The following is a 24,605-nucleotide window of genomic DNA, read 5'->3' on the forward strand; positions in this document are numbered from 1 at the left end:
TTGCCAGGATTTTTCCGGCAAACTGGTGGAGGAGATAAAAAACAAAAACAAAACACAGGCTGCTACTGATGATGTCACAGGGGAGGTGATCTCAGCTTGTGTGAGATTTCACATAGACGCCCCTGTGAGGGAGGGTAGCTGATGACAAACACACCCATGTTCTAAACCTCCTGCTAAGCTCAGAAGTAATGGCTGCCACCTGTATAACCCTAGTTATGAAAAGAGAAGGGTGAAAAGCATGCACTGAAATGCTCTTAGGCTTGAAGGAGTGTTTATTTATGTGTCAGAGGTGCAACTAAATATTTTGAATTAAAAAATTTTTGGTTTGGGTCCGCTTTAAGTAGCTAGAGGTACCCTCAGTAATGTATTAAGTAGCTAGAGGTGCCCCTGACTGAAGGGAGATCTGGTCGGTGGAATGCAGAAAGTTGAGTAACCTCTTATTTACACCCTCACCAGGACTCTGCATAGGGAAGGAGGGACAGAGGCACTCAGGGAGGGGAGTGAGCCGCCTTTCCATCATCAGGAGCCTGTAGGCATGCACCTACAGTGCCTTATTGTAAATCCGGCCCTGGAAAAGACAGTGGATGAGACCGAGAGGCGCTGCAGCTGGAGCAAGTGAGATTTACAATACACGAGGAGCACATTTACATTTGGGGGGGGGGGGGGGGGGGGGGGCAGGGAGTCCGTCAGTCAGTCATTGCACACTTTTACCTTCGCACACCCGAATAACCACATCAGACCAACATTTTCCAGGTTGCATGATTGATACATTTGACAGATTTCAGCCAGAAATCGGTCAAACTGTCCATCAGGCATGCTTGCAGCACTAGTTTTCATCCGATTCAATAACTATCAAACAGAATGGTCAATCAGGCCGTAATATCGTTAGATGTATGGCCATCTTAACACTACACTATAGTTTTACGATTTGATCTGTGGTTTACAAATCCAATAGCTGTGTAAATTTATCAGAAACCAGATCATTGATCAGCAGTCTACAACTTTTTTTTTTTTTTTTGCACATATGGCAAAGTCTCTGATCAACTTCAGTAAATACGTACGAAACTATTCTTGAACGTCCGACACCCTCTTTTTTATACAAGCTACTAACTTATTATATTTCCACTGGCTAGAAACACAAGAGTCCCGGAATTCACTGACAAACACTCACCTCAGCACGTTAGATTACAGTAACAGCACATGACATGAGAAGAGTTCATATCTCCCATTCACCACGAGGACCAGCAAGTGACGTTACTGGAAGGGGCAGAGACCAGGTGGGGCCACATGGACTACAACGGAAGGGAGTGAAGGAAATGTCAGCAACCATAACTCCCGCCCATTAAGGAGGTCATGTGACTGTCTGAATCGGTACCTGTCAGTACTGCAGTAGTCCTATCCGTTGCACGCGTGCTATTCTTTGCCAGTCCTTGTCTTGAGATATGTCCGTATATTACCCTGACTTAGTGCTGCGCCTGAAGTTGTGCAAAAACCACTCCGGTGCAGTGTCAGCAAACACCGGAAGTGTCTGCGACTGTTTATAATATCGTCATTTCCTGCCCAACGCCAAATGTAGAGCTAAGCTCTCTGGCTTCTTGGTCCCTCCGCTACTGAACTACTGGGCACCGGATACGGCAGCCTAGCAGGAGAGCAAGTGGCAGGGCTTCTCTAGGGAAGGGTATCTGGAATACTTCATGCTCCCATTAGAGTGTCGGATCCCACTAAGGTAACATGCTGCGGACTGCTGTTGCTGCGAGAGCACTTCCAATCCTCATTCATTACTGACAGTGTGCTGCGAATTGGGAGATAGATCTTATGTTGTTATTATTATGGGTAGCTACAAGAGCTTGAGAGAGTGTAATTTCCTAGTAACTTTATGTGCTCATATTGTGATTTCTACTGTAGAAGGATTTTGTTCAGCTGTGTCACAATCCTTTGCATGTACGAAGTGGTAGAATGTACTGACATGGGCATTGCTCTTAATGTGATAAACAGAAATATATACGATTATTATTCTAGACTTAAAGCAATGTGTTGGCAAGTAAGATAAACTATTCTTTTATGTGTCTTGGTAAATTTCAACAAAATTAATTTGTAACAAAGCAGGTACATACCAATCTTTATCAATCTTGTCACATGCTCAGTAGAGATGCTAAGAGTGCATGCAAATTGTAGGTGGAATGGAACTAGGCTTTCCAGAAGTGCAATTCATGCATGCATAATAAGTATCTCACTTACCATCTCTACTGGTTACGGTTGGTCAATGACAGGGGCGTAGCAATAGGGGGTGCAGAGGTAGCGGCCGCATCAGGGCCCTTGGGCCAGAGGGGCCCCGAAGGGCCTTCCCTCAACTACAGTATTAGCTCTCTATTGATCCTGTGCTGGTAATAATTAGTTCTATAGATACTTTGAATAGTGGTAATCATTAACAAACTGTTCCCCATCCCCTTCTTGCTCCTCTGACCCTGTAGTTGCCATTGGCAGGTTTTCGTGCGCCGTATCAATTGTTATGTATAAAGTGTTTGGGGGGCCCAATGTAAAACCTGCATCGGGGCCCACAGCTTCTTAGCTACGCCACTGGTCAATGAGATGCAAATAATTCAGAATTGATGCATAAATTATCAACTTCCACCTCTGAGGCACTTGGTTGATCCATATATTTTTTTTTTTTTACTGCATAATTGTTATACACAATTTGCATTAATGCAATCATGCATTAATTTGGAATTATTTGCATCTCATTGGCCATCACTACTAGTGATCAGTTTTCCAACCTTGGGGGAAAACTTGGAATAATAGGAATACAGTTGACTGACTTTGGGGGAAACTTAATGAAATTTCTAACTATGCTTCATGCTTGGAAAACCAATTGCACCTGTAATCATTTCATTGACCATCTCTAGACAGAGAGAGACCATATCTAGCAGTGGCAGAACAGTAAGGCCACATTCACACTTCATCCTTGCTGTTGCAGTGTGATTGCTGTTCATTTGCACCACAAGAGTCCCAAAATAACAATACGGTAAGGCATATGGTACAATGCAAGTCTGACTCACATACTTAGTAAACACGCACATTGTTTGATCTCTGTGCGTCAGGTCCAATGTGATAGCCTCATAGGGCTATCACTGCTTTTGCAACAGAAAGCACCATTTTTATGCAACATGATAGAACAGGGTAAGCGTGAAATGATCCTAAGGCTTCTTAGATGCAGCCTTCCTTTTTTCTTACTTTTTTTTTATTTTTTGTGTGTGTTTGTATTTTACTTTTTCAGTGCAGGGTTGGTATTCTGTGATGTAACTGTATTGCAACCCCCCCCCAGGTTTTATTTGTATGTATTTACCTGACTGCTTTTCTTTTTACTTGTTCTATTAATAGCTTTATGTTGACTGAAATTGCTCAAGGCATTTTATTCTGGCTTTGTAAATTTTAGTTTCCTAATGTTTCTACGTCTTAAGGGCACACATTTCAGCTATTTATTATAGAACGATTGTATCAATGGTTGATACTTATTTATTTTTCTATTTGTTTTACCTAAATCTTCCTTTAGACAATGAAGCGGGTACGCACTGAACAGATTCAGTTGGCTGTAACTTGCTACTTGAAACGCCGTCATTATGTAGATATAGAAGGATCTCTAAAGCAAGGGTTACGACTTCACCAGACTGCTGAAGAAATGGCTGCTAATCTAACTGGTGAGTAGATATGGTTCAACTAGCAAAAATGTGCCTGCCTGGGCAGAGATGAAATCAGAAGAGAATCTTTTGTAGGATAATAATAATAATAATCATAATTGCAGTGTTTGTATAGCGCCTTTCTCCTGTCGGACTCAAAGCGCTTGCGAGGCAGCCACTAGAGCGCACTCAGTAGGCAGTGGCAGTGTTAGGGAGTCTTGCCCAAAGAGCTCCTTACTGAATTACTGGCTTACTGAACAGGCAGAGCCGAGATTCGAACCCAGGTCTCCTGTGTCAGAGGCAGAGCCCTTAACCAGTACACCATCCAGCTAATGAGAAGTAACACATGGAGAGATGACACAAGCCAGAGTGAAGGTGTCAGTAGATAGAGAGGCTGGTGTAAAACGAGATTGATGACTGAAATAAAGAAGTGAAAGAGAGCTGGTGGAGTGATGTTAGCGCCATTTACTTCATATATGGAGAATAAAAGTACAGTTAAGGTAGCCATACACTGGTCAGTAGCCACCACATCGACTAACAGATCCCTCTCTGATCGAATCTGATCAGAGAGGGATCTATTGGCTGCCCACATACGGCACACAGATTCTGAATCAATTTTAGCACGAAATTGTTTCAAAACTTGTGAAGCTGCCACCTTCCTTGCCGCCCCCAGTCCTCTCCCGGGTAGCAGTAACCTCACCTGTCCACCAGTGTAGGTCCCGGGGTCAATACTGTAACCTCTCTTGCGTCCTCTTCTTTTTCCTCTTTACTTTCTGTCCTGTCCTCCTGTGGCAAGCCAAAGTTCGAACAGTAGTGTTTGAACTTTGGCTTGTCAAAGGACAAAAAGTGAAGAGGACATGGAGAAGAAAGTCAGCAAGAAGTGACAGCATAGACCCTGGGGACCTGCGCCAGCTGGAAAGGTGATGCTGCGTTGGTCATCGCAGAGTCGAATGCTGCTAGCGATGCACTCCCGACCAGACGCTGAGCGAGCAAAATTTTCCATCTGGACCGATCAATTGAATCGATTGAGGTCAAATGGAAATCGGTTGATCGTTCAAAATTTGAGTTAACAATTTCACAACAGATTCGATCACAATGATCAAATCTGCTTTATATTGATGGAAAGTTGAGCTAATGTGTGGGTACCTTTACACTACTACAGATTGCATTGATCTCCAATTGCGTCCTAATTTTCCCCATACTACATTTACAGTACAAACATTTAAACTAGCCATTGTCCCCATTTTTTCTGATTACCCCTATTACAGTCCCGTTTCCCCCCCCCTCCCCCCCAAAACATATTGCTTTTTATCTGCCCTCTGTACTGCTGTATGGTGTGAGAGAGAGATTTTTCCCTTACCCTTCTCACCCACTTCTCTTCATGCACAGGCGCAGTAGGGCCGCGATCGTGCATGAAGAGGGAGTGTGGCCCAGATCTTCAAACCGACAAGCTGTGGTTGGGCTGGGCATGGAGAACTGCATGGGGAGCTTTGTTCTACTGGACGCGTGCGCCCAGTATGAAGAAGCTTGTACTGGGATGTGAGCTTGGCCATTAAGGAAGTGGGAAGGGGCAGTTAGGCTCGGGGTGGATCTGGGAAGCAGTATTGGGGTCGAGGAGTATCTGGGAAGCCTCTAGAGTCTAGACCATCTACAGGTTTTCCACTACTTGGGTAATTACAGTATCTATTCCTTTTACAGTATCATATCTTTTTTTTTTCTGGGAACGTGTCTTTTGAAATTAAGCAATTAAAAAGTATAGTGACCAATTCCTGTGTACACTTACTAGCATTCTGGCTGCTCACTGTCCCCACAGCACTACTTTGTATACGACCTTGTTCTCTGGTGTCAGTGGCCTTGTGCATGCATTATGTATTGTAGAGAAAGTTATAACGCACACGCGCACCCCCCCCCCCCCCCCCACCTTATGGAGTATTTTCCCTCCTGGGAACCGTAGCCTGGAATTAATGAAAACATGCCTTCACTTTTAGTATTTAATGGAGTATGATTAAGGGGTGGACCTTAAAGGACAACTGTTGTAGCGAGAGGTATGTGGAGGCTGCCATATTTATTTACTTTTAAGCAATACCAGTTGCCTGGCTGCCCTGCTGATCTTCTGCCTCGAATACATTTAGCCACAGACCCTGAACAAGCATGCAACAGATCAGGTGTTTCTGACATTGTCAGATCTGACAAGATGAGCTGCATGCTTGTTTTTGGTGTGTTATTTAGATACCACTGCAGCCAAATAGGCCAGCAGGACTGCCAGGCAACTGGTATTGTTTAAAAGGAAATAAATTTGGCAGCTTTCACATACCTCCTCGCTACAGTTGTCCTTTAACTCAGAACTTCCTCTCTGATCTAAAAGATACGCAACAGCATAATAACCTTTAAACAAAAACATTTCTCTGTTACAGCTGATATAAATCTGCACTGTTTCTACTTCTTGAATCATGGAACAACACAGTAACCAAGCAGCTCAGGGTGACCAAAAACCACAAGGAAAGTATAGGGGACTTAGAGACTGAAAAGCCCTCCTACTGAAAAGCAATGCTTAGTGTGGTTTGAAGGAATTTACAATAATTCATGGAAGCAGACATATTAACATCCTGGTTTTCAAGGGCCCGTTTCCACTAGCGTAGTGGATGCGAGGCGATCGCCGCAACGCCTTTCATTCCTCCGCAAGTACTTCTGGTTGACATCCGTACAACCGGATGCGGTGTCATGGGGCTTCCCATCGGCAGCTATGGGGAATCGGATGCCTGCTGCAGAAAACTGCAGCTTGCTGTCTATAATTTCCCCTGGACCGTGTAGGTAAATTTGCATCAATGAAAAATACTCCATTGACGTGAATTGGTTGCAGTTTCCTTGCTTTGTGATGTGGAGCGTTTGCACATAGCAACGTGTCTACTGGAAACGGCCCCAAATGAGCTTATCTGTTATGGCAGTCATGTGACATGGAAGAGATCAAATTACAGCTTGTGATTAGACACAGATGGGGGGGAATTATGCTAGGTACACCCTGAGATTTTCTGGCCGATTTACTGTCAGATCGATTATTTCCAACATGTCTGATCGATTTCTGTTCACTTTGATAGGAAATCGATCGGAAAGCAGATCGGACATCTTGGAAATAATCGATCTGACAGTAAATCTGCCAGAAAATCTGTGTGTACCCAGCATTAGACAGGATAAACCAGTGGTCCTCAAACTAAGGCCCCTGGGCCGAATGCGCCCCCCTGAGGCTTTTTTTTTTACCAGCCCCCCACAAACAAAATGTATTACTTATAGATGCGGCTGTTAAGTTGCATCATCATGAATGAGTGTCATATTTGTTTACTTAATAGACTTTATTTTTATTTTATTTTTTTGTAATGTAGTTTGAATAATCCTAATTCCAGTTTACAAGCACAGTGCATGTTAAGGTTTGGTTTATGTGTTTGCCTATATTCGCTGTATAAAGAAAGTGTGTATGTGATTTTAAACATTTTACTAATTTTGGGTGCTGTAAAGGCTTGTTCACACTGAGCGTTTGCAGGTGTGTGTGTTTTTTTTTTTTTTTTGTTGTTGTTTTTTTTTTTTTTAGCGCTGGCAATTTTAGAAATCGACCCAAGAGCGCTTATGCAATGATTCCCAATGAGTGTTCACATGTAAGCGTTTCGATTTAAGTGAAATCGCAAACGCGCTACATGTACCATTTTCTGTATAGCAAAAAAGACCTTGCGCTGCCTTACAGTCCACTAAATCAGAAAGTCCAACAATGTTCTTTCCAACACTCTTCAAATGGAAAGTTCTTGACAGGTCCCCTCAAAAAACAATTAGAGAGAGATTTTCATTGCGTAGACCATCAATTATATATGGCTCCTTCACCATACAATAGTCCCCTTGTGCGGTTTCTACCAATAACACCACGGCACTTGTGTCTGATCTCACCTTAGCATGTCGCTGCCCTGGCCCACGGACGGCAACAACAGCATGTGATATAGATCCTGCAATTAAGCTCCTATCCTTGCTCTTAGGCCCCATTCACACTTAAAAGCGCAAAACGTTTTGCGGGAGGGATTTTTCCACAATGAACACGGAAAAATCACTGGGCCCTACTGCGATTTTTCTGCGTTTAGCACTTCTATAGCACTGAAACACGATCGCCGGGAAATCGCCTGAAAATGGTGTAGGATACACGTTTGTGTTTGGCGATTTGCGTTAATCGCCGGCGGTTAACGCAAATTGCACAAGTAAGAACTGGCCCATAGGGTATTATAGCACTAGCGCTTTAAAAAGTGCTATCGCTTGAGCGTTTTGCCGAAATCATGCTCTAGTGTGAATGGGCCCTTACTCCTTTGGACTCATAAAACAAGAGATATACAGATCATAGCGCAGACTGCTATCCACTTAAATACACCGTCCTCTCAGATCTGAGGGTATCACCTTGTGTGTTTGTATAGGATCACTCCTCAAAGCTTGTGACACACACCTACTGGGACTGTGCTCACCTTATGCACTGGCTGCCCAGATCAACAGACAGCAGCACAGCATGGATGCACAGTCCTGGATCAAGTGTCTGCCTGCATGCCTCTCCCGCAGCCAGTATTCTCACATTATCAAAGTGCACTGCTAAACAGAAATCTCATCACTTTATGCGCTTTATATATCGATTTCCCGAGCGCTTTTATAAATAGATTGTATTTATTCATTTCCGTGTTAAAGAGTTCACTTCCTGACTGACGTCAGGAAGTGAATAAAAATCATCACTGAGCAAAAGCGCTTATAAAAGCGCTTTTGTAAGGGAAAAACGCTGGGGAAAGCACTTTAACCCTCTGGGCGATATAATTACATCGCCCAGGAGGGGGCGCAGCACTTTTTTTTTTTTTTTTTAATTTCTTATTTTTTATTTCATGTAGCGAGCCCTGAGCTCGCTACATGATAGCCGCTGCGCAGCGGCACCCCCCCACCCACTCCGATCGCCTTAGGCGATCAGAGTAAGCAGGAAATCCCGTTCAGAACGGGATTTCCTGCTGGAGTTCCCCGGTCGCCATGGCGACGGGGCGGCATGACGTCACCGACGTCGTGACGTCAGAGAGAGTCCCGATCCACCCCTCAGCGCTGCCTGGCACTGATTGGCCAGGCTGCGCAAGGGGTCGGGGAGGGGGGGAGCTGCGCGGCACGGCGGGTATCGGCGGCGATCGTAAGTTACACGCAGCTAGCAAAGTGCTAGCTGCGTGTAACAAAAAAAAAATTACGCAAATCGGCCCACCAGGGCATGAGAACTCCTCCTGCGCGACATACCCAGAGCTCAGTTCGGGATTATCGCCCAGGAGGTTAAAAAAGCTCAACAAATTACTCAGCGCCTTGCGATAGCGCTTGCGATTTATAATGTAAACAAAGCCTAATAGAATCTTCTGTGTTCCCCCACCACCTCCAAGATAACAGCCTAATGAGAAGGGCTGATTCAGCCACCTATTCTAACTCTGTTGTACATAAGACTAAATAATCCCTAATTCTATATCCTTTCCCAAAAGCTCTGCTTTCTAGCTATATTATAATACAGTATAACTATGGTGTATATATTATATTTTTTTATAGTACAAACAGAGTCCAGCTGTGCCAACGTTGTGTCTTCAGCACCCTGTCAGGTTGACCCTCAACAATATGAACAGCAGTTTGCACGATTTCGAAATTTCCTCTCAGGTTAGTGTTTGTGTTTTTGTTTGTTTGTTTGATTTCCCCTTTTCTTTCTTTATACTTACAGGGAACTTTTAGTCTATAACAGAATATTTAGGAATGTGCACGTCTAATTAAACAAGTCACTATCCAAATGTACATTTTTAGGTTTGGCCAGTATGTATTTTTAACCCTACTTATTTAAAGTGAACCCGAAGTAAAAATAAACTGATGAGATGGAACAATTACATTAAGCATCCTACTCCTTTAAAGAGGAACTTCAGTGAAAATAATGTAGTAAAAAAGTGCTTCATTTTTTACCATAATTATGTATAAATGATTTAGTCAGTGTTTGCTCATTGTAAAATCTTTCCTCTCTCTGACATTTATTACATGGTGACATTTTTACTGTGGGCAGGTTATGTAGCTGCTGCATGGTGTTTTGGCTGTTAAAGCCAGATGTAAACAGCTATTTCCTGTCTGTGAACATTGTTACATTGTGGCAGTTTGCCCAGAGTACTGTGGTACCAGAGCTTCTTGTGGGAGGGGTTTTAGCACAATCAGTCATACAGCGCCCCCTGATGGTCTGTTTGTGAAAAGCATTATATTTCTCATATATCAGCTACTGATTGGGATAAAGTTCAATTCTAGGTTGGAGTTTCTCTTTAAGTATCCCATGGTTTTCTTATATAGTTAAATATTTGCAAAATAGGTTGAATTTTTCACTGTCTCTAATCAGTGGCAGTCTATGAAGTGTCTCAGGGCTCGTTTCCACTGTTGCGACGCGATTTCGGCCGCATTCCGACGCTTGTAAAAACGCATGCGGATGCGTTTCCGCATGCGTTTTTACCCGCGATTTCGCGTGCGATTTCGCATGGCAGGGTGCCATGCGAAATTAACCATGACACTGCCAGGGCAAAATAACATTGAAAAGGTGCGAAATCGCCCGCGAATTCGCGGGTAAAAACGCATGTAAAAACGCATGCGTTTTTACTATTAAATACATTAGCGGCGATTCGCCCGCATTCCTGAGGCACGCGAATCTGCACGACCCTGTCGTGCAGATTTTCCCCGCACAGAAAAACGCCGCCGCCGCCGCACACGTGGAAACAACCCCATACAGTAACATTAAGTATGCGAATCCGCATGCAGTGCCCGCATGCGGATTCGCTACAGTGGAAACGAGCCCTCAGAGTTAGAAAAAGGTCAATAGTTCATGTATTTTATCCCTCCCTGCCCTCAGAAGTTGTATTCTGCCAGGAAAACTTTTATGGCTGTAATCTGCTTATCAGTGATGTTTACTAAATTCCTGACAAGGTACCGACAAGACAGAAGCTGTCCCTTCCATGCCTAGAAATTAACTTTTTTCAGGCAGCAAAATAAAACGAAACAGCCTGGTTATTCATGTTTTTTGTTCTGTACATACATGTTTATCTCATCATGTCACATATTGCCTTGGGTATGCTTTAACTACTTTGGCCTCCTGGACGTAGTAGCTACGCCCAGGAGGCCATGTGCGCGTCCGCGTGATAGATGCAAAACGGAAAAAAATGCACCTTTATCTCCAAATAAAATATTGTCGCCATACATTGTGATAGGGAAATAATTTTAACGGTGTAATAACCGGGACATATGGGCAAATACAATACATGAGTTTTTATTATGGAGGCATGTATTATTTTAAAACTATAATGGCTGAAAACTAAGAAATAATGAATTTTTTCCGTTTTTTTTTTCTTATTCTTCGTGTTAAAATGCATTTACAGTAAAGTGGCTCTTAGCAAAATGTACCCCCCAAAGAAAGCCTAATTGGTGGCGGAAAAAACAAGATATAGATCAGTTCATTGTGATAAAGTTATAGGCTAATGAATGGGAGGTGAAAATTGCTCGGATGCATAAAGTGAAAACGACTGAAGGCTGAAGTGGTTAAAGTGTATCGGAGATGATAAAAAATAAAATTATACATACTTGGGGCTTCCTCCAGCCCCCTTCAGGCTAATCGGTCTCTCGCCCTCTTCCCAGGTCACATGGATCCTTCAGTGTCGGACTGGGAGGTGGAAAAACTGAGGAAATCCACCTGCTGGGCCAAGCGGCAGTAACCCTGTGTTATCACTCCCAGTAGAAACCTGCAGCAAGTCTTTGTTGCAAGCAACAACACCTGATTACTGCTGCTTGGCCAGCAAGTGGATTTCTTAAGCTTTTCCAGCTCCCAGTCCGACACTGATCCTCCGCTAGTCTTCGTTTGCGTCTATTGATGTAGGCGGGTTAGATTGTACTGAAAATGCTTGCATGTTCGTCCAGTACAGATCTAACATGCAGTCCAAATTTTGTAAAATGATCTGCCAAGGTGGCTAATCACTTCTAAAGCAAAAAAGGAGTAAGGCCTGGTGCACACCAAAAACCGCTAGCAGATCCGCAAAATGCTAGCAGATTTTGAAACGCTTTTTATTTTTCTGTAGCGTTTCACCTAGCATTTTGTGGTTTTGGGAATCGTTTTTGGTGTAGTAGATTTCTGATATTGTTACAGTAAAGCTGTTACTGAACAGCTTCTGTAACAAACGCCTGTAGAACCGTTCTGAACTGCCGTTTTTCAGAGCGGTTTGCGGTTTTCCTATACTTTACATTGGAGGCAGAAACGCCTCCGCAATCCAAAATCTGCAGCAGCCCGGGAGTATGCATTTCTACCAAACGTCTCCCGCTCTGGTGTGCACCAGCCCATTGAAATACATTACCCTAGTGTTTCCACATCCGCAATCGGATCTGAAAACGCTGCCAAACCGCTCTGGTGTGCACTAGGCCTACATGTTGGTTTATTATAGAGAACAGGAACCACTAGGATCTCTAGTAGGTCAGATGATTTGCATATTTACTCATGATGCTTTATAGAGGTAACTTCATGCTCATGGGAAGCTAAATAAATGTAATTATCCTTTAGTTTTTAGGAAGGCAAATTGTACTTTGCATAGAGTGTTCCATAGAGGAGCTTTTAGCACCCCTTAAACATGCTACAATATATATATTTTATTTATTTATTTTTTTTTTTTTTTTTTTTTGTGAAAATTGATTGCTATGACTTAAATGGGTAACACCTTTACCTTCCTATTCCCTATTCCATTATCCTATAGCTAAAGAGCAGATGGAATCTTTTGTCTGTTGGAGGCACAAGGGCTGTAATGAGGGACTACTGTACCTTCTATAGCGAAGGGCCTGGAAATAAGATCAGCCTCATTTTATAATTTTAGATTTTTCCAGTTTTATGCAGATCCAGGTTCCAATTTGTATCCAGTGTGGAGTTGGGACCAAAATCAGCGGCTTTTGACTTGTAACATTTCAAGTTTATTTTTTATGCTGATTTAATTTTTCCATGCACTGTATTTTAGTCTCTCCTGTTCAAGATCAATGTTGGGCATCTGGCAGAGGCCAAGAAAGCAAGAAAAAAATGATTTATGGTTCTGTAAAAAATTAATATGCTATAGGTATTAATCAGCAGTGTGCCCGCCTTCCCTCCTTGAAAAAACGGCATAAACGTTGTGGAACTAATGGGATTGCAGGGAATCCTATGCTGCTGCTGCCATCCTGATCCTAGATCTGCATTTATTCTATATGAAGGGAAAACAGCACATGTGGATTATTCTATATTGGGGGTGGGATCACAGCGCATCACTTTTTTCCACATTTTTGTTATGTTACAGCCTTATTCCAAAATGGGTAAAAATTATTTTTTCCTCCAGAATTCTACACACAACACCCCATAATGACAATGTGAAAAAAGTTTACTTGAGATTTTGGCAAATTTTATTGGATACGTCTGAGGAGAATAAAAAAAAAAACAAGATCTACTTACCCAGGGCTTCATCCAGCCTCTGGCAGCTGATATGTCCCTCGCCTCCATTACAGATGCCGACCTCGCCAGGTCAGCATCTTCTGTGTCTGTGCATGGGCACAATTGTGCTCCAGTAGCCCGGGAGCCAGGCCATGTGAGCGCGATCATGAGCAGCGCGCTTGTGCAGGCGCTGAATATGCTGACCTCGCCAGGAGGGGATCCCGGGACACCAGAGCTGGGGCGAGGGACATACATATTGGCTCCCAAGGGCTGGATGACCGGATTGGACATATCCTTTAAAATTAATAAAAAAAAATTGAGAAAAGCACATGTACTTGAGTAATGTAAAATAGTTTAGCTGCACACACAGGAAGTTAATAAATGAACACTCATATAGCAAAATTAGTACGATGGAATGCACACTAGGAAATCCCAACCCATCTCCCATATCCATCCAACCTTGTACATCAGCACACTTCAAACAATATAAAGAGATGCAAGAATAGCAATATACCACACAGGGATTAAGTGCCGTCAACAGGGTACACGGCGGAAGCCCCCTGCTTTATCCCAACTCACCAGATGTTTCTGGGAGATTTAAGCATATAACCTCCTCCTTGTGGGTTACTCTGCGTGAAAATTACACAGGGTTCTCGTAGCGTTAAAATATCATTGTAATAAAACAAATCTAAGTCCATATGCTTGTACATCATAAAAACAGAATACAAGCATATCACATGTCACCATATCACCATCTTTCTAACTTCAGGTTTCCCACTATTTTACCGTGGTTGCTTGAGCTCGTAGTCTTGCATGCATCTCCAAGCTCTTCCCTATCTGTTTTGTCACGCACAATGACTCATCAGGGGCTGGAGACGCACGCCTAAGGACTCCCTATTAACTTAATTTACATGTACAGGATCTTCTCAAAAAATTAGTATATTGTGATAAAGTTCATTATTTTCTGTAATGTACTGATAAACATTAGACTTTCATATATTTTAGATTCAATACACACAACTGAAGTAGTTCAAGAATTTTTTTTGTTTTTCTTATTGATGATTTTGGCATACAGCTCATGAAAACCCAAATTTCCTATTTCAAAAAAATAGCATATTTCATCCGGCCAATAAAAGAAAAGTGTTTTTAAAACAAAAAAAGTCAACCTTAAAATAATTTTGTTCAGTTATGCACTCAATACTTGGTCGGGAATCCTTTTGCAGAAATGACTGCTTCAATGCGGCGTGGCATGGAGGCAATCAGCCTGTGGCACTGCTCAGGTGTTATGGAGGCCCAGGATGCTTCGATAGCGGCCTTAAGCTCATCCAGAGTGTTGGGTCTTGCGTCTCTCAACTTTCTCTTCACAATATCCCACAGATTCTCTATGGGGTTCAGGTCAGGAGAGTTGGCAGGCCAATTGAGCACAGTAATACCATGGTCAGTAAACCATTTACCAGTGGTTTTGGCACTGTGAGCAGGTGCCAGGCCTTGCTGAAAAATGAAATCTTCATCTACATAAAGCTTTTCAGCAGATGGAAGCATGAACCCACTTTTGAACCAGAAACAGCGGCAGAAGCGCCTGACCTGGGCTACAGAGAAGCAGCACTGGACTGTTGCTCAGTGGTCTAAAGTACTTTTTTTCGGATGAAAGCAACTTTTGCATGTCATTCAGAAATCAAGGTGCCAGAGTCTGGAGGAAGACTGGGGAGAGGGAAATGCCAAAATGCCTGAAGTCCAGTGTCAAGTACCCACAGTCATTGATGGTCTGGGGTGCCATGTCAGCTGCTGGTGTTGGTCCACTGTGTTTTATCAAGGGCAGGGTCAATGCAGCTAGCTATCAGGAGATTTTGGAGCACTTCATGCTTCTATCTGCTGAAAAGCTTTATGGAGATAAAGATTTCATTTTTCAGCACGACCTGGCACCTGCTCACAGTGCCAAAACCACTGGTAAATGGTTTACTGACCCTTGGTATTACTGTGCTCAATTGGCCTGCCAACTCTCCTGACCTGAACCCCATAGAGAATCTGTGGGATATTGTGAAGAGAAAGCTGAGACGCAAGACCCAACACTCTGGATGAGCTTAAGGCCGCTATCAAAGCATCCTGGGCCTCCATAACACCTGAGCAGTGCCACAGGCTGATTGCCTCCATGCCACGCCGCATTGAAGCAGTTATTTCTGCAAAAAGATTCCTGACCAAGTATTGAGTGCATAACTGAACATAATTATTTGAAGGTTGACTTTTTTTTTTTTTTTTGTTTTAAAAACACTTTTCTTTTATTGGTCGGATGAAATGTGCTAATTTTTTGAGATAGGAAATTTAGGTTTTCATGAGCTGTATGCCAAAATCATCAATAAGAAAAACAATAAAAGGCTTGAACTACTTCAGTTGTGTGTAATGAATCTAAAATATATGAAAATCTAACGTTTATCATTACATTACAGAAAATAGTGAACTTTATCACAATATGCTATTTTTTTTAGAAGATCCTGTACATAAGTATTCACAGCCTTTGCCATGAAGCTCAAAACTGAGGTGCATCCTGTTTCACCTAATCATCCTTGAGATGTTTCTGTGGCTTAGTTGGAGCTCATCCACCTGTGATGAATTAATTTGATTGGCCGTGATTTGGAAAGGCACACACCTGTCTATATATAAGGTCACACAGGTTATAGTGCATGTCAGAGCACAAACCAAGCATAAAGTCAAAAGAATTGTTGACTTCCGAGACAGGATTGCCTCCATCATCTGTAAGTGGAAGAAGTGCAAAATGACCAGGACTCTTCCTAGAGCTGGCTGGCCATCTAAACTGAACGATCGGGTAGAAGGGCCTTAATCGGTGAAGTGACCAAGAACCCGGCGGTCACTCTGTTAGAGCTCCAGAGGCCCTCTATGGAGAGAGGAGAACCTTCCAGAAGGACAACAGTCTCTGTAGCAAGCCACCAATCTGGGCTGTATGGTAAAGTGGCCAGATGGAAGCCACTCCTTAGTAAAAGGCACATGCCAGTCCACCTGGGGTTTGCGAAAATGCACCTGAAGGACTCTCAGACCATGAGAAACAAAATTCTCTGGTCTGACGACACAAAGATTGAACTCTGATGTGAATGCCAGACGTCATGTCTGGAGTAAGCCAGGCACGGCTCATTACCAGACTAATACCATCCCTACAGTGAAGCGTGGTGGTGGCGGCATCATGTTGTGGAGATGTTTTTTCAGGGGCAGGATCTGGGAGTTGGGATAAAGGGAAAGATGACTAAAGCAATGTACAAAGACATTCTGGATGAAAACCTGCTCCAGAGCGCTCTTGAACTCAGACAGGTAATTCAGCAGGACAATGACCCTAAGCACACAGCCAAGATATCAAAGGAGTGGCTTCAGGACAACTATGTGAATGTCCTTGAGTGGCCCAGACTTGAATTCAATTGAACATGTCTTGAGAGTTCTAAAAATGGCTATGCACCGTTTCTCATCCAACCTGATAGAGCTTGAGAGCAAAGGGGAATAGGCGAAACTTCCCAAGGATAGGTGTGCCAAGCTTGTGGCATCATATTCAAAAATACTTAAAGGCTGTAATTGCTGCCAAAGGTGCATCAACAAAGTATTGAGAAAAGGCCGTGAATACTTATGTATATATGATATTTCAGGGGGTTTTATTATTATTATTATTATTATTATATTATTATTTGTTAAATTTGCGCCAAAACCTCAAACTTTTTTTTTTTTCCCCACCGTCTTTATGGGGTGTCTAATGAAAGTGGCTACAACTTTATCATAGCAGGTGCATGAAATAATGTTCGCATCAGTGCATCAACATTGCTGTGCAATATAACATGCAGAGCGGTAGCAGCCACATTTGAAGTTATGAGTTCAGGGTTGCTATGCATTAATTTATAGATGATCTGTGTTTAGTTTTTGAGTTTTGCTTTTTTTTTGCCATTTTTTTTCCTTTTACTAATGTCAAATCCTTTTTGTTATTCTTCTTCGTTTTTTTTTTTGTTTTTTTTTTTTTTTTTTGCAGAAGACACTTGTACTTACAGCCAAGATGTGACTTCTCTTCTATATCCTCTTTTTGTCTACCTCCACCTGGACATGGTTCAGAATAGCCTTAAAAGTGCTGTGGATAGCTTTTACAGCCGCTTCCATGGCATGTTTCTCCATCATCCAGCACAGAAAGATATTATTGAACAACTTCAGACTACAATGACCATTCAAGATATTCACTCGAACAATAAGCTGAGAGCCTTTCTGGATAATAAGTATGTTATCCACCTTCAAGAAGACAGCTACAATTATCTTCTTCGCTACCTTCAAAGTGATAACAACAGTGCCCTTGTCAAAGCTCTTGCTCGGCACATCCAACTGGATGTTCGTCCAGTCAATTGTACAGAGTACCAGCTCTATGCAAGTGATAGCTTTTCTTCAAGAGGAGAGAGCAACAGCCTTGACTCACAGGATGTTCCAGCTCCTATACTACAAAATGAAGTTGCTCTGGAACAGTTGCAGGACTGTATAAAGAAAGTGAAGGACGGGCCACCTTCGCTAACAACTGTGTGTTTTTATGCTTTCTACAACACTGACAACTCGCTAAACACCGCAGAGATTTCTCCTAATGGCAAACTGCTGGCTGCTGGATTTGACAATTCTTCTGTGAAACTGTGGAGCCTGAGGTCAAAAAAACTGAAAACGGACCCACACACCGTAAATGTTTCTCACATAAGACTAGCTTGTGATGTGCTGGAAGAGGTATGATTTGTTGGGTGATAGACCCTTTCATAACAAGTTGCGTAAATTTGTCCAATAGATGTTGGTTGTCAATAGAGCACATAAGGCATCTAATTATGTATACCACCTTTCTAAGAAAAGTAGAAGGAAGAGAGTGTTACTTTAAGGAGCTGTATTCTTTTTGCTCTCTTTGGGTACTATTATTTCAGCATCTACAGTATATAGGATGACTTTATGGTAGGGTAGTAGAATTTTTATTATACCATAATTTTTATTATCAAGCATTAACATATTACACAGCACTTCACAATAATTGTAATAAGTGGCACCAGTGTGTACAGAGGTTTAGCATTAGCTATTTTAAAGAACGGATAGGCAGCTAGGTTTTGAGGCACTATACAAATGTGTATTTGTTTGAAATATCGCTATGGCTTGAAATGATTTGAAAGCAATACATGGTCATTTCAATTTTATTCTGAAGTAGTCTGGAATCTAGTGAAGGAATTTTGCAGCATTTAAATTGAGAGGAAACCTATTTGACAGCATTACCCCTTTCCACCAGGTGGAGTGGAAATAGTGGTGGTACAGGAGAACAGAAAATCCATGAAGTAAAGACAAACTCACTCTAAAGGAGCCCTTTACTGCACTTTATGGACTTTCAATGGTGTCCCTGAATATATTTAAAGGGATAACAGATGAGGAGCAAAATAATAAAAAAAAGAAAGATTCCCTTACCTGGGGCCCCTGGAAGCTTATGTGTCCCTCACTGCAGTTCCACTCTCAGCGGTCGCCCAGGGCCCCCTCTGTAGCAGCTGCTGACCAGGCAAGGTCGGTGGCTACTGCGCAAGCGAGGTTCCGGCAGCGCCTGCGCAGGAGCTTAATGCTCCTGATGACGAGAGCAAGAGTGGGTCGGGAGCTGCTATGGAGGGGACCGCGGGTGATCCGCTGAGAGCGGACCTGTGGTGAAAGACACATAAGCATCCAGGAAGAAGCCCCAGGTAAGTAAATCTGTTTTTTTTTTTTTTTTTTTTTTTATTATTATTTTGCCTGACATTTCCTTTAAAAAGGAAGACCAATTGAATTGGGCAGCATTGGCTGAGATGGTCCGGCAGACCAATTCTCACACTGACACAATGGGGAGGGTTGGGGCTGTCGTATAATGCTAGATTTTTGGCAGAGCTGGTCCATATATATATTATAGAGTTTGTGGTATATAAAATAATTTTGATAATTATTAAGCCATACTCCAATTCTAAGCCACACTCCAACTTTTGCATCAAATTATCATAGCAATATTGCCACCATGTAAATCTATTCTTATTACCAGGTAGTAGATTGGGCCCTTCCTTGCCAAAGCAGTTTCATGAAGAGTTGCTCTCCACAAAGCTCAAACCTAAAGTGTACCCAGGCGAACCTCCAGTACAAAAATACATGCTTGCCTTTTAGGAGAGGGAATCCTATAGAGGCTCCGCACGCCGTCCTACGTTGTTGAGCGTGGCCACCCAAAAAATTTCGGCAAGGGGTTGTCATAATGAACAATGGGGCAGTGCTCCTCTTCAGACGCTAGCGAGGCCCTACTGCGCCTGTGCAAATACAGGTGCGCTTGTGCAGTAAGCCACGCCCGTGCTCGCTCAGGTACAGTAGACTTCCCTCTCCGTAGCTAAGTTTTTGATTTCGTCTCAGGTCTGCTTTAAAATGGCACTTAAACTGTCATGTGACATTGGAGTACATTCACAAGATAACAGTAGGATATTGCATTTAAAGAGCTCGGGTACACAACATCAGATACTTGCCTAAAGCGATGGAAGCCTCAGGATCCTATTGAGGCTTTCCTCCCTGCTGTATTGTCCCTGTTGCTGAGCGCGGCCCCGCTGAGCAACAATGCAATGCCTGCCCGCTCATGCGCAGTAAGCCGGAGCTGCGAGCTCCATAGTACTGCGCATGCGTGACTACTGCATGGCCCCCGCATCAGGATGAAGAGCTGCGTGGCCCTGACTTGGAGAGGGGCCGTGCTTAAAAACGCAGGGCTTTTGATCAGCGGGGGAAACCTCAGTAGGAACCTTCTTAAAGCGGATCCGAGATGAAAAACTAACTATAACAAGTAACTTGTCTATATATCCTATCTAAAGTTTAGATTACACAGCAAATCTGGCTGCATTCTGCTTCAATAGTTTACAATGAGAGCGGCCATGTTCTGTTTGTCAGCATTACACAGGTAATATGCAACTGCATCTCCACCCCTCAGCCTGTGAAAAATTCACTCCCCTCTGCCTCTGAAATCTCTGGCTAGTAACCTCCTCCTCCTGCCCAGACTGAGCTCCCATAAGCCCTTGCTACATGGGTCTGAGTGCCTTGGCGTTTTGGCGAAGCTGTGGACTAGGCTTGTTTAGTTTATAAGTAATCCTAATATTTAAAAAAAAAAAGTTTTTGGCTTGAGGAATGCCCTATAAACTATATGTAAGGAACACAATTATGCAATGAATAAAAATTCATCTCGGATCCACTTTAAGGTATCTACGCGATTTTTGATCCAGGGCTTCAGCTCGGGATGACTTTAACTTTACTGTAATTTTACATAGTAAGTTGTGCCAAGTGCTGTAAACTTAATGTGCGCTGTCTGCACACAAAGTTTACTATTCTCTTGTGAATTCACCCCATGATAAGATAAACATGGACTATAGTGTACTAGTCCTACTAATAACTTGACCGATATCACCTTATTTTCTTTAATGCGGCAGTATGTCTGGACTTTAAAAAAAAAAAACCTTCTCTTTGCCAGATGAAATACTGCTAATAACAAGACATCACTGTTAAGTTCAAAATGCCATTACAATTCTTGTTTTGCTGCTGAATTAAGTGGGTTTTACATTACCATGCATTGTTTTGATATTTGTCCCCTTGTTTTTGCAGGGTGAAGATGAAGACCAAAGTGGCAGTGAAATGAAGATACTCCGAGGGCACTGTGGACCAGTTTATTGCACACGTTTCCTGTCCAACAGCTCTGGTCTTTTGTCATGCTCTGAAGATTCATCCATTCGATACTGGGATCTTGGAACTTACACAAATACTGTGCTTTACAAAGGTCATGCATATCCAGTCTGGGATCTAGATGTTAGTGCCTGTAGCCTTTTTTTTGCCAGCGGCTCTCATGATCGCACAGCTAGGCTGTGGTCATTTGACAGGACATTTCCTCTCAGAGTATATGCAGGGCATCTTGCTGATGTTGACTGTATTAAGTTCCATCCGAACTCCAATTACCTTGCCACAGGATCTACTGATAAAACAGTCCGTTTATGGAGCACTCAGCAGGGAAATTCTGTAAGGCTATTCACTGGACATCGAGGACCTGTGCTTGCCCTTGCTTTTTCCCCAAACGGAAAGTACTTGGCCTCAGCTGGGGAGGACCAGCGTCTGAAATTGTGGGATTTGGCATCAGGAACTCTCTATAAGGAGTTGAGGGGGCACACGGACAACATCGACAGCCTTTCATTCAGTCCAGATAGCAGTTTAATTGCTTCTGCATCTATGGACAACTCTGTCCGTGTTTGGGATATTCGAAATACATATTGTAATGCCCCTTCTGATGGTTCCTCCAGTGAGCTTGTTGGTATATATGTTGGACAGACCAGTAATGTGTTGAGTGTGCAATTTTTAGCATGCAATCTGCTTATGGTTACTGGAACTGCTCAAGAAAGCCAGGAACATTGATGTTTGTACAGAGAAGGGAAATGCTGATTTTTATTTTGTGGGATATTCATTCCTAGATTTTTTTTTTTTTGATGTGTGTTTTATAAAAAAAATACGTTTGTATAATGAAAAAGGGACTCTATTACCTAAATTCTTACAGCTATATGGTAATTCGAGAGTTTCAATGGTTTGTCAAGTGTCTCTTGCTAACCTTTCTCACAAGAATGCTCCTACATCTATAAAATGCCATGACACAGACAGAAGTGAGTTTGGTGCTTGTGCTATGCAAACCCAGCTGTGACTTATATTAAAAACAGGAAGAAAAAAATCTTGATTTTTTTTTTTTTTTTTCAAGCCCTGCTTTTAAATGCCTACAGTACAGTCTGATATTTATCAGTATTAACCACTTCATGCCATGGGTTTGAAAGGTATAAGCATGCGTGCAGAAACGCTCCCTTGGCGCCTGTGCACTTTGGCAAAATAGACGTTTGAACTGTTACCTGGTCCAGACTTCCAGACTCCTAACTCTTATCTGCAGTGACTCCTGAATTTACTATAGTGGTGTCTGGCTTGCTAACTGACAGCTCAATATCTTTAGCGCACTGGGTGGCTCCTTATGCGTTCAGCAGCTCGACATAGACACTAGGGTTGTGATTAACAGTATGTAGCAGTCTGAAGCAAGATACAGGGCTTTCCTTGTTGATTGCACAGTTCCCATTTTCTAAATAGCACCATTTAAGAAAAGGGCAATTTTTGATTCCTGTTAGATGAGATTTGGATTCTGCAAGGGGATTTAACCTTTAAGCAGCCCTGCATGCATTATATCCTGTGAGGTAGGGCAGGGCATCCACTGCTGGCTAAATTTGATTTTGCTGCCTAATGGCAAGCCATGCATAGAAGGTACAGGGAGAGGTCATAGTTACCTGTCTGGATAGCTTGATAGGTGTTTTTTTTTTTTTTTTTTTTTTCCCTTTTCTCCAACCGTGGTGCTACACTCCCGAGATCCTCTTCTGTTCGGAAACCCAGAATATTGTGTTAGCATTGCAGCACCGCCCCATTGGTGGAAGAGACTCTTCCATCACACCTCTTCTACCACTGGGCATGTCACTTCATATCATGTGATCGGAAACCAGAATACTATGTCCAAACTGCAGCACCACAAGTGGAGGAAGAGGAGAAGCCGATCCAGCATCCGGACAGTTAAATATGACAGCTCTCTGCATTGCCTGCTAGGCTGGGGGAGGCACAATTTCCCAGCTACAGAACAAAATGGGGCCCTGCAGCGCACATATCGTTTTACTATATGTGGCTGCTAAAGGTTAAGCTGGTTGTACATATAACCCATCATTAGCAAGATCTCTCCCTGAGCATGCCTTTCCTTAAAGGGAACCTAACTGAGAGGGATATGGATGTTTCCTTATAAACAATACCAGTTGCCTGGCAGTACTGCTGATCACTTTGGGGCAATAGTGGCTGAATCGTACACCTGAAACAAGCATGCAACTAATCCAGTCTGACTTCAGTCAGAGCACCTGATGTGCATGCTTGTTGAGGCGCTAAGGCTAAAAGTAATAGAGACACAGGATCAGCAGGCGAGTCAGGCAACCGGTATTCTTTTAAAAGGAAAAATCCATATCCTTCTCAGTTTAGGTTCTCTTTAAAGCACATGTCATGATCTGAGAGGGATATGGAGTCCAATATATTGATTTCCTGCAAATTGCCTGGCTGTCCTGCTGATTTATATATCTGATTAGCATAATTTCCTTAGGTCAGTCAAATGTAGTGACAATTGATTTTTCAAGCTGCATGCAAGTTGGGTCATCTTTGTTGGTCAGTGAAGCCATCTTGTCATTAAAGGACCGTATATGCAAGTGTACCTGAGACGTTTAACATAAAGGCATTTATACTTACCTGGGGCTTCCTCCAGCTCCATGTAAGCCGTGGGCTCTCTCGCCATCCTCCTGGGCTGCTCCATTGTCCTACAATCGGCGCTGGTAAACTGGCCAATTGCACTTGTGCGGCTGTGCGCATGCCCCTATCGCACACTCTTCACTGGGAGCGTTCTGCGCTTGCGCAGCTAGCAGGCGCAGAACACTCACATAATCGGGAACAATAATTTAGGAACAACTTTAGTGGTTAATCGCAAAGCCCTCACATGTGCTATTGTCATTAAAGTTGCTACATAATGACAAAATGTCATTTTACAAAGTTTAAAAAACAATTTTTCCTTAGAAATTTAAAAATCTATTTTCTGAAAAACTACACGGTCTTTTTGGAAAAGAAAATGTTTTGACTTGTTCCCACTATTCCCCCTTCACATACGTAGCAATTTTGGTGACAATAGCATAAATAGGGCTTTGCTATTAACTGCTAAAATCAGCATGTAATTACAAATGGATTCCACAAAATCAATGGAATTTCCAAATTGTAATTACGTGTGGCCAAACTGCAGACATATTTTTTGCATAATTGTAATTGGCAGATTGCTAATGCAATGTAATTAAATTGTGATGGTCAGGTCACACTGACACGCAGTGCAGCATGACAGAATCTGTTGACCTAACATATACAGTGCAGTATTGCACTACATGAGCATCAACAGTTGAAGTGAAGCATATTTTGTTTATACTGTTTGCTTCATTCTATGTGTCAAGTCGCACGCATAATGTACAATGTGACTTTCCCCCCAAGTTTTTATTGCAATCCTGCTTTTGCAGGATCTCCATTGTTCACGTAGCCTTGTTAAAGCAAACCTGACATAAGGAAAAATCTTAGGGAACACTTCAGGTCTGATACTTACCAGAGTAGGGTAAAGGCTGTAGATAGCATAGAGCCTTCCTGTCATTCTAGTGCTGTCCCTTGTTGTAACTATTCAACTGAATAGTTATTCGAAATGCCTCATGCATTTTTTGCAACTAGTTCTCCTAGCAATATCTATCAATTTATGAGTTATCTAGACAAGAAGTTAGACACAATTTAAAATCCAGAGCCAAACCAAAGACCGTGTACACCTCCACTGCACCCAATCAGACACTCTCCTA

General features: G+C 42.6%; 2 protein-coding genes across 5 annotated transcripts in view; one reads left to right on the forward strand and one right to left on the reverse strand.

Annotated features, from left to right (window-relative positions):
* URB2 (URB2 ribosome biogenesis homolog) overlaps window positions 1-1,522 on the reverse strand; it is a 46,820-nt gene extending 45,298 nt beyond the window's left edge. For 2 of the 4 annotated variants that reach the window (XM_068231829.1, XM_068231827.1), the window contains exon 1: window positions 1,172-1,522. The gene's annotated coding sequence lies outside the window, so the exon portion shown is untranslated. The remainder of the gene's footprint in view (window positions 1-1,171) is intronic. The other 2 variants (XM_068231828.1, XM_068231830.1) reach the window with 2 other exon arrangements.
* Window positions 1,335-23,932, forward strand: TAF5L (TATA-box binding protein associated factor 5 like). Its single transcript, XM_068231831.1, has 5 exons — window positions 1,335-1,726; window positions 3,551-3,695; window positions 9,255-9,359; window positions 17,174-17,898; window positions 20,788-23,932. The coding sequence occupies exons 2-5, from the start codon at window positions 3,554-3,556 to the stop codon at window positions 21,583-21,585; spliced, it is 1,770 nt and encodes a 589-aa protein (XP_068087932.1). The 5' UTR covers window positions 1,335-1,726; window positions 3,551-3,553; the 3' UTR covers window positions 21,586-23,932.
* Window positions 23,933-24,605: the final 673 nt, after the last annotated feature.

The sequence above is a fragment of the Hyperolius riggenbachi genome, chromosome 4, assembly GCF_040937935.1.
Source record: "Hyperolius riggenbachi isolate aHypRig1 chromosome 4, aHypRig1.pri, whole genome shotgun sequence".
Taxonomy (NCBI): Eukaryota; Metazoa; Chordata; class Amphibia; order Anura; family Hyperoliidae; genus Hyperolius; species Hyperolius riggenbachi.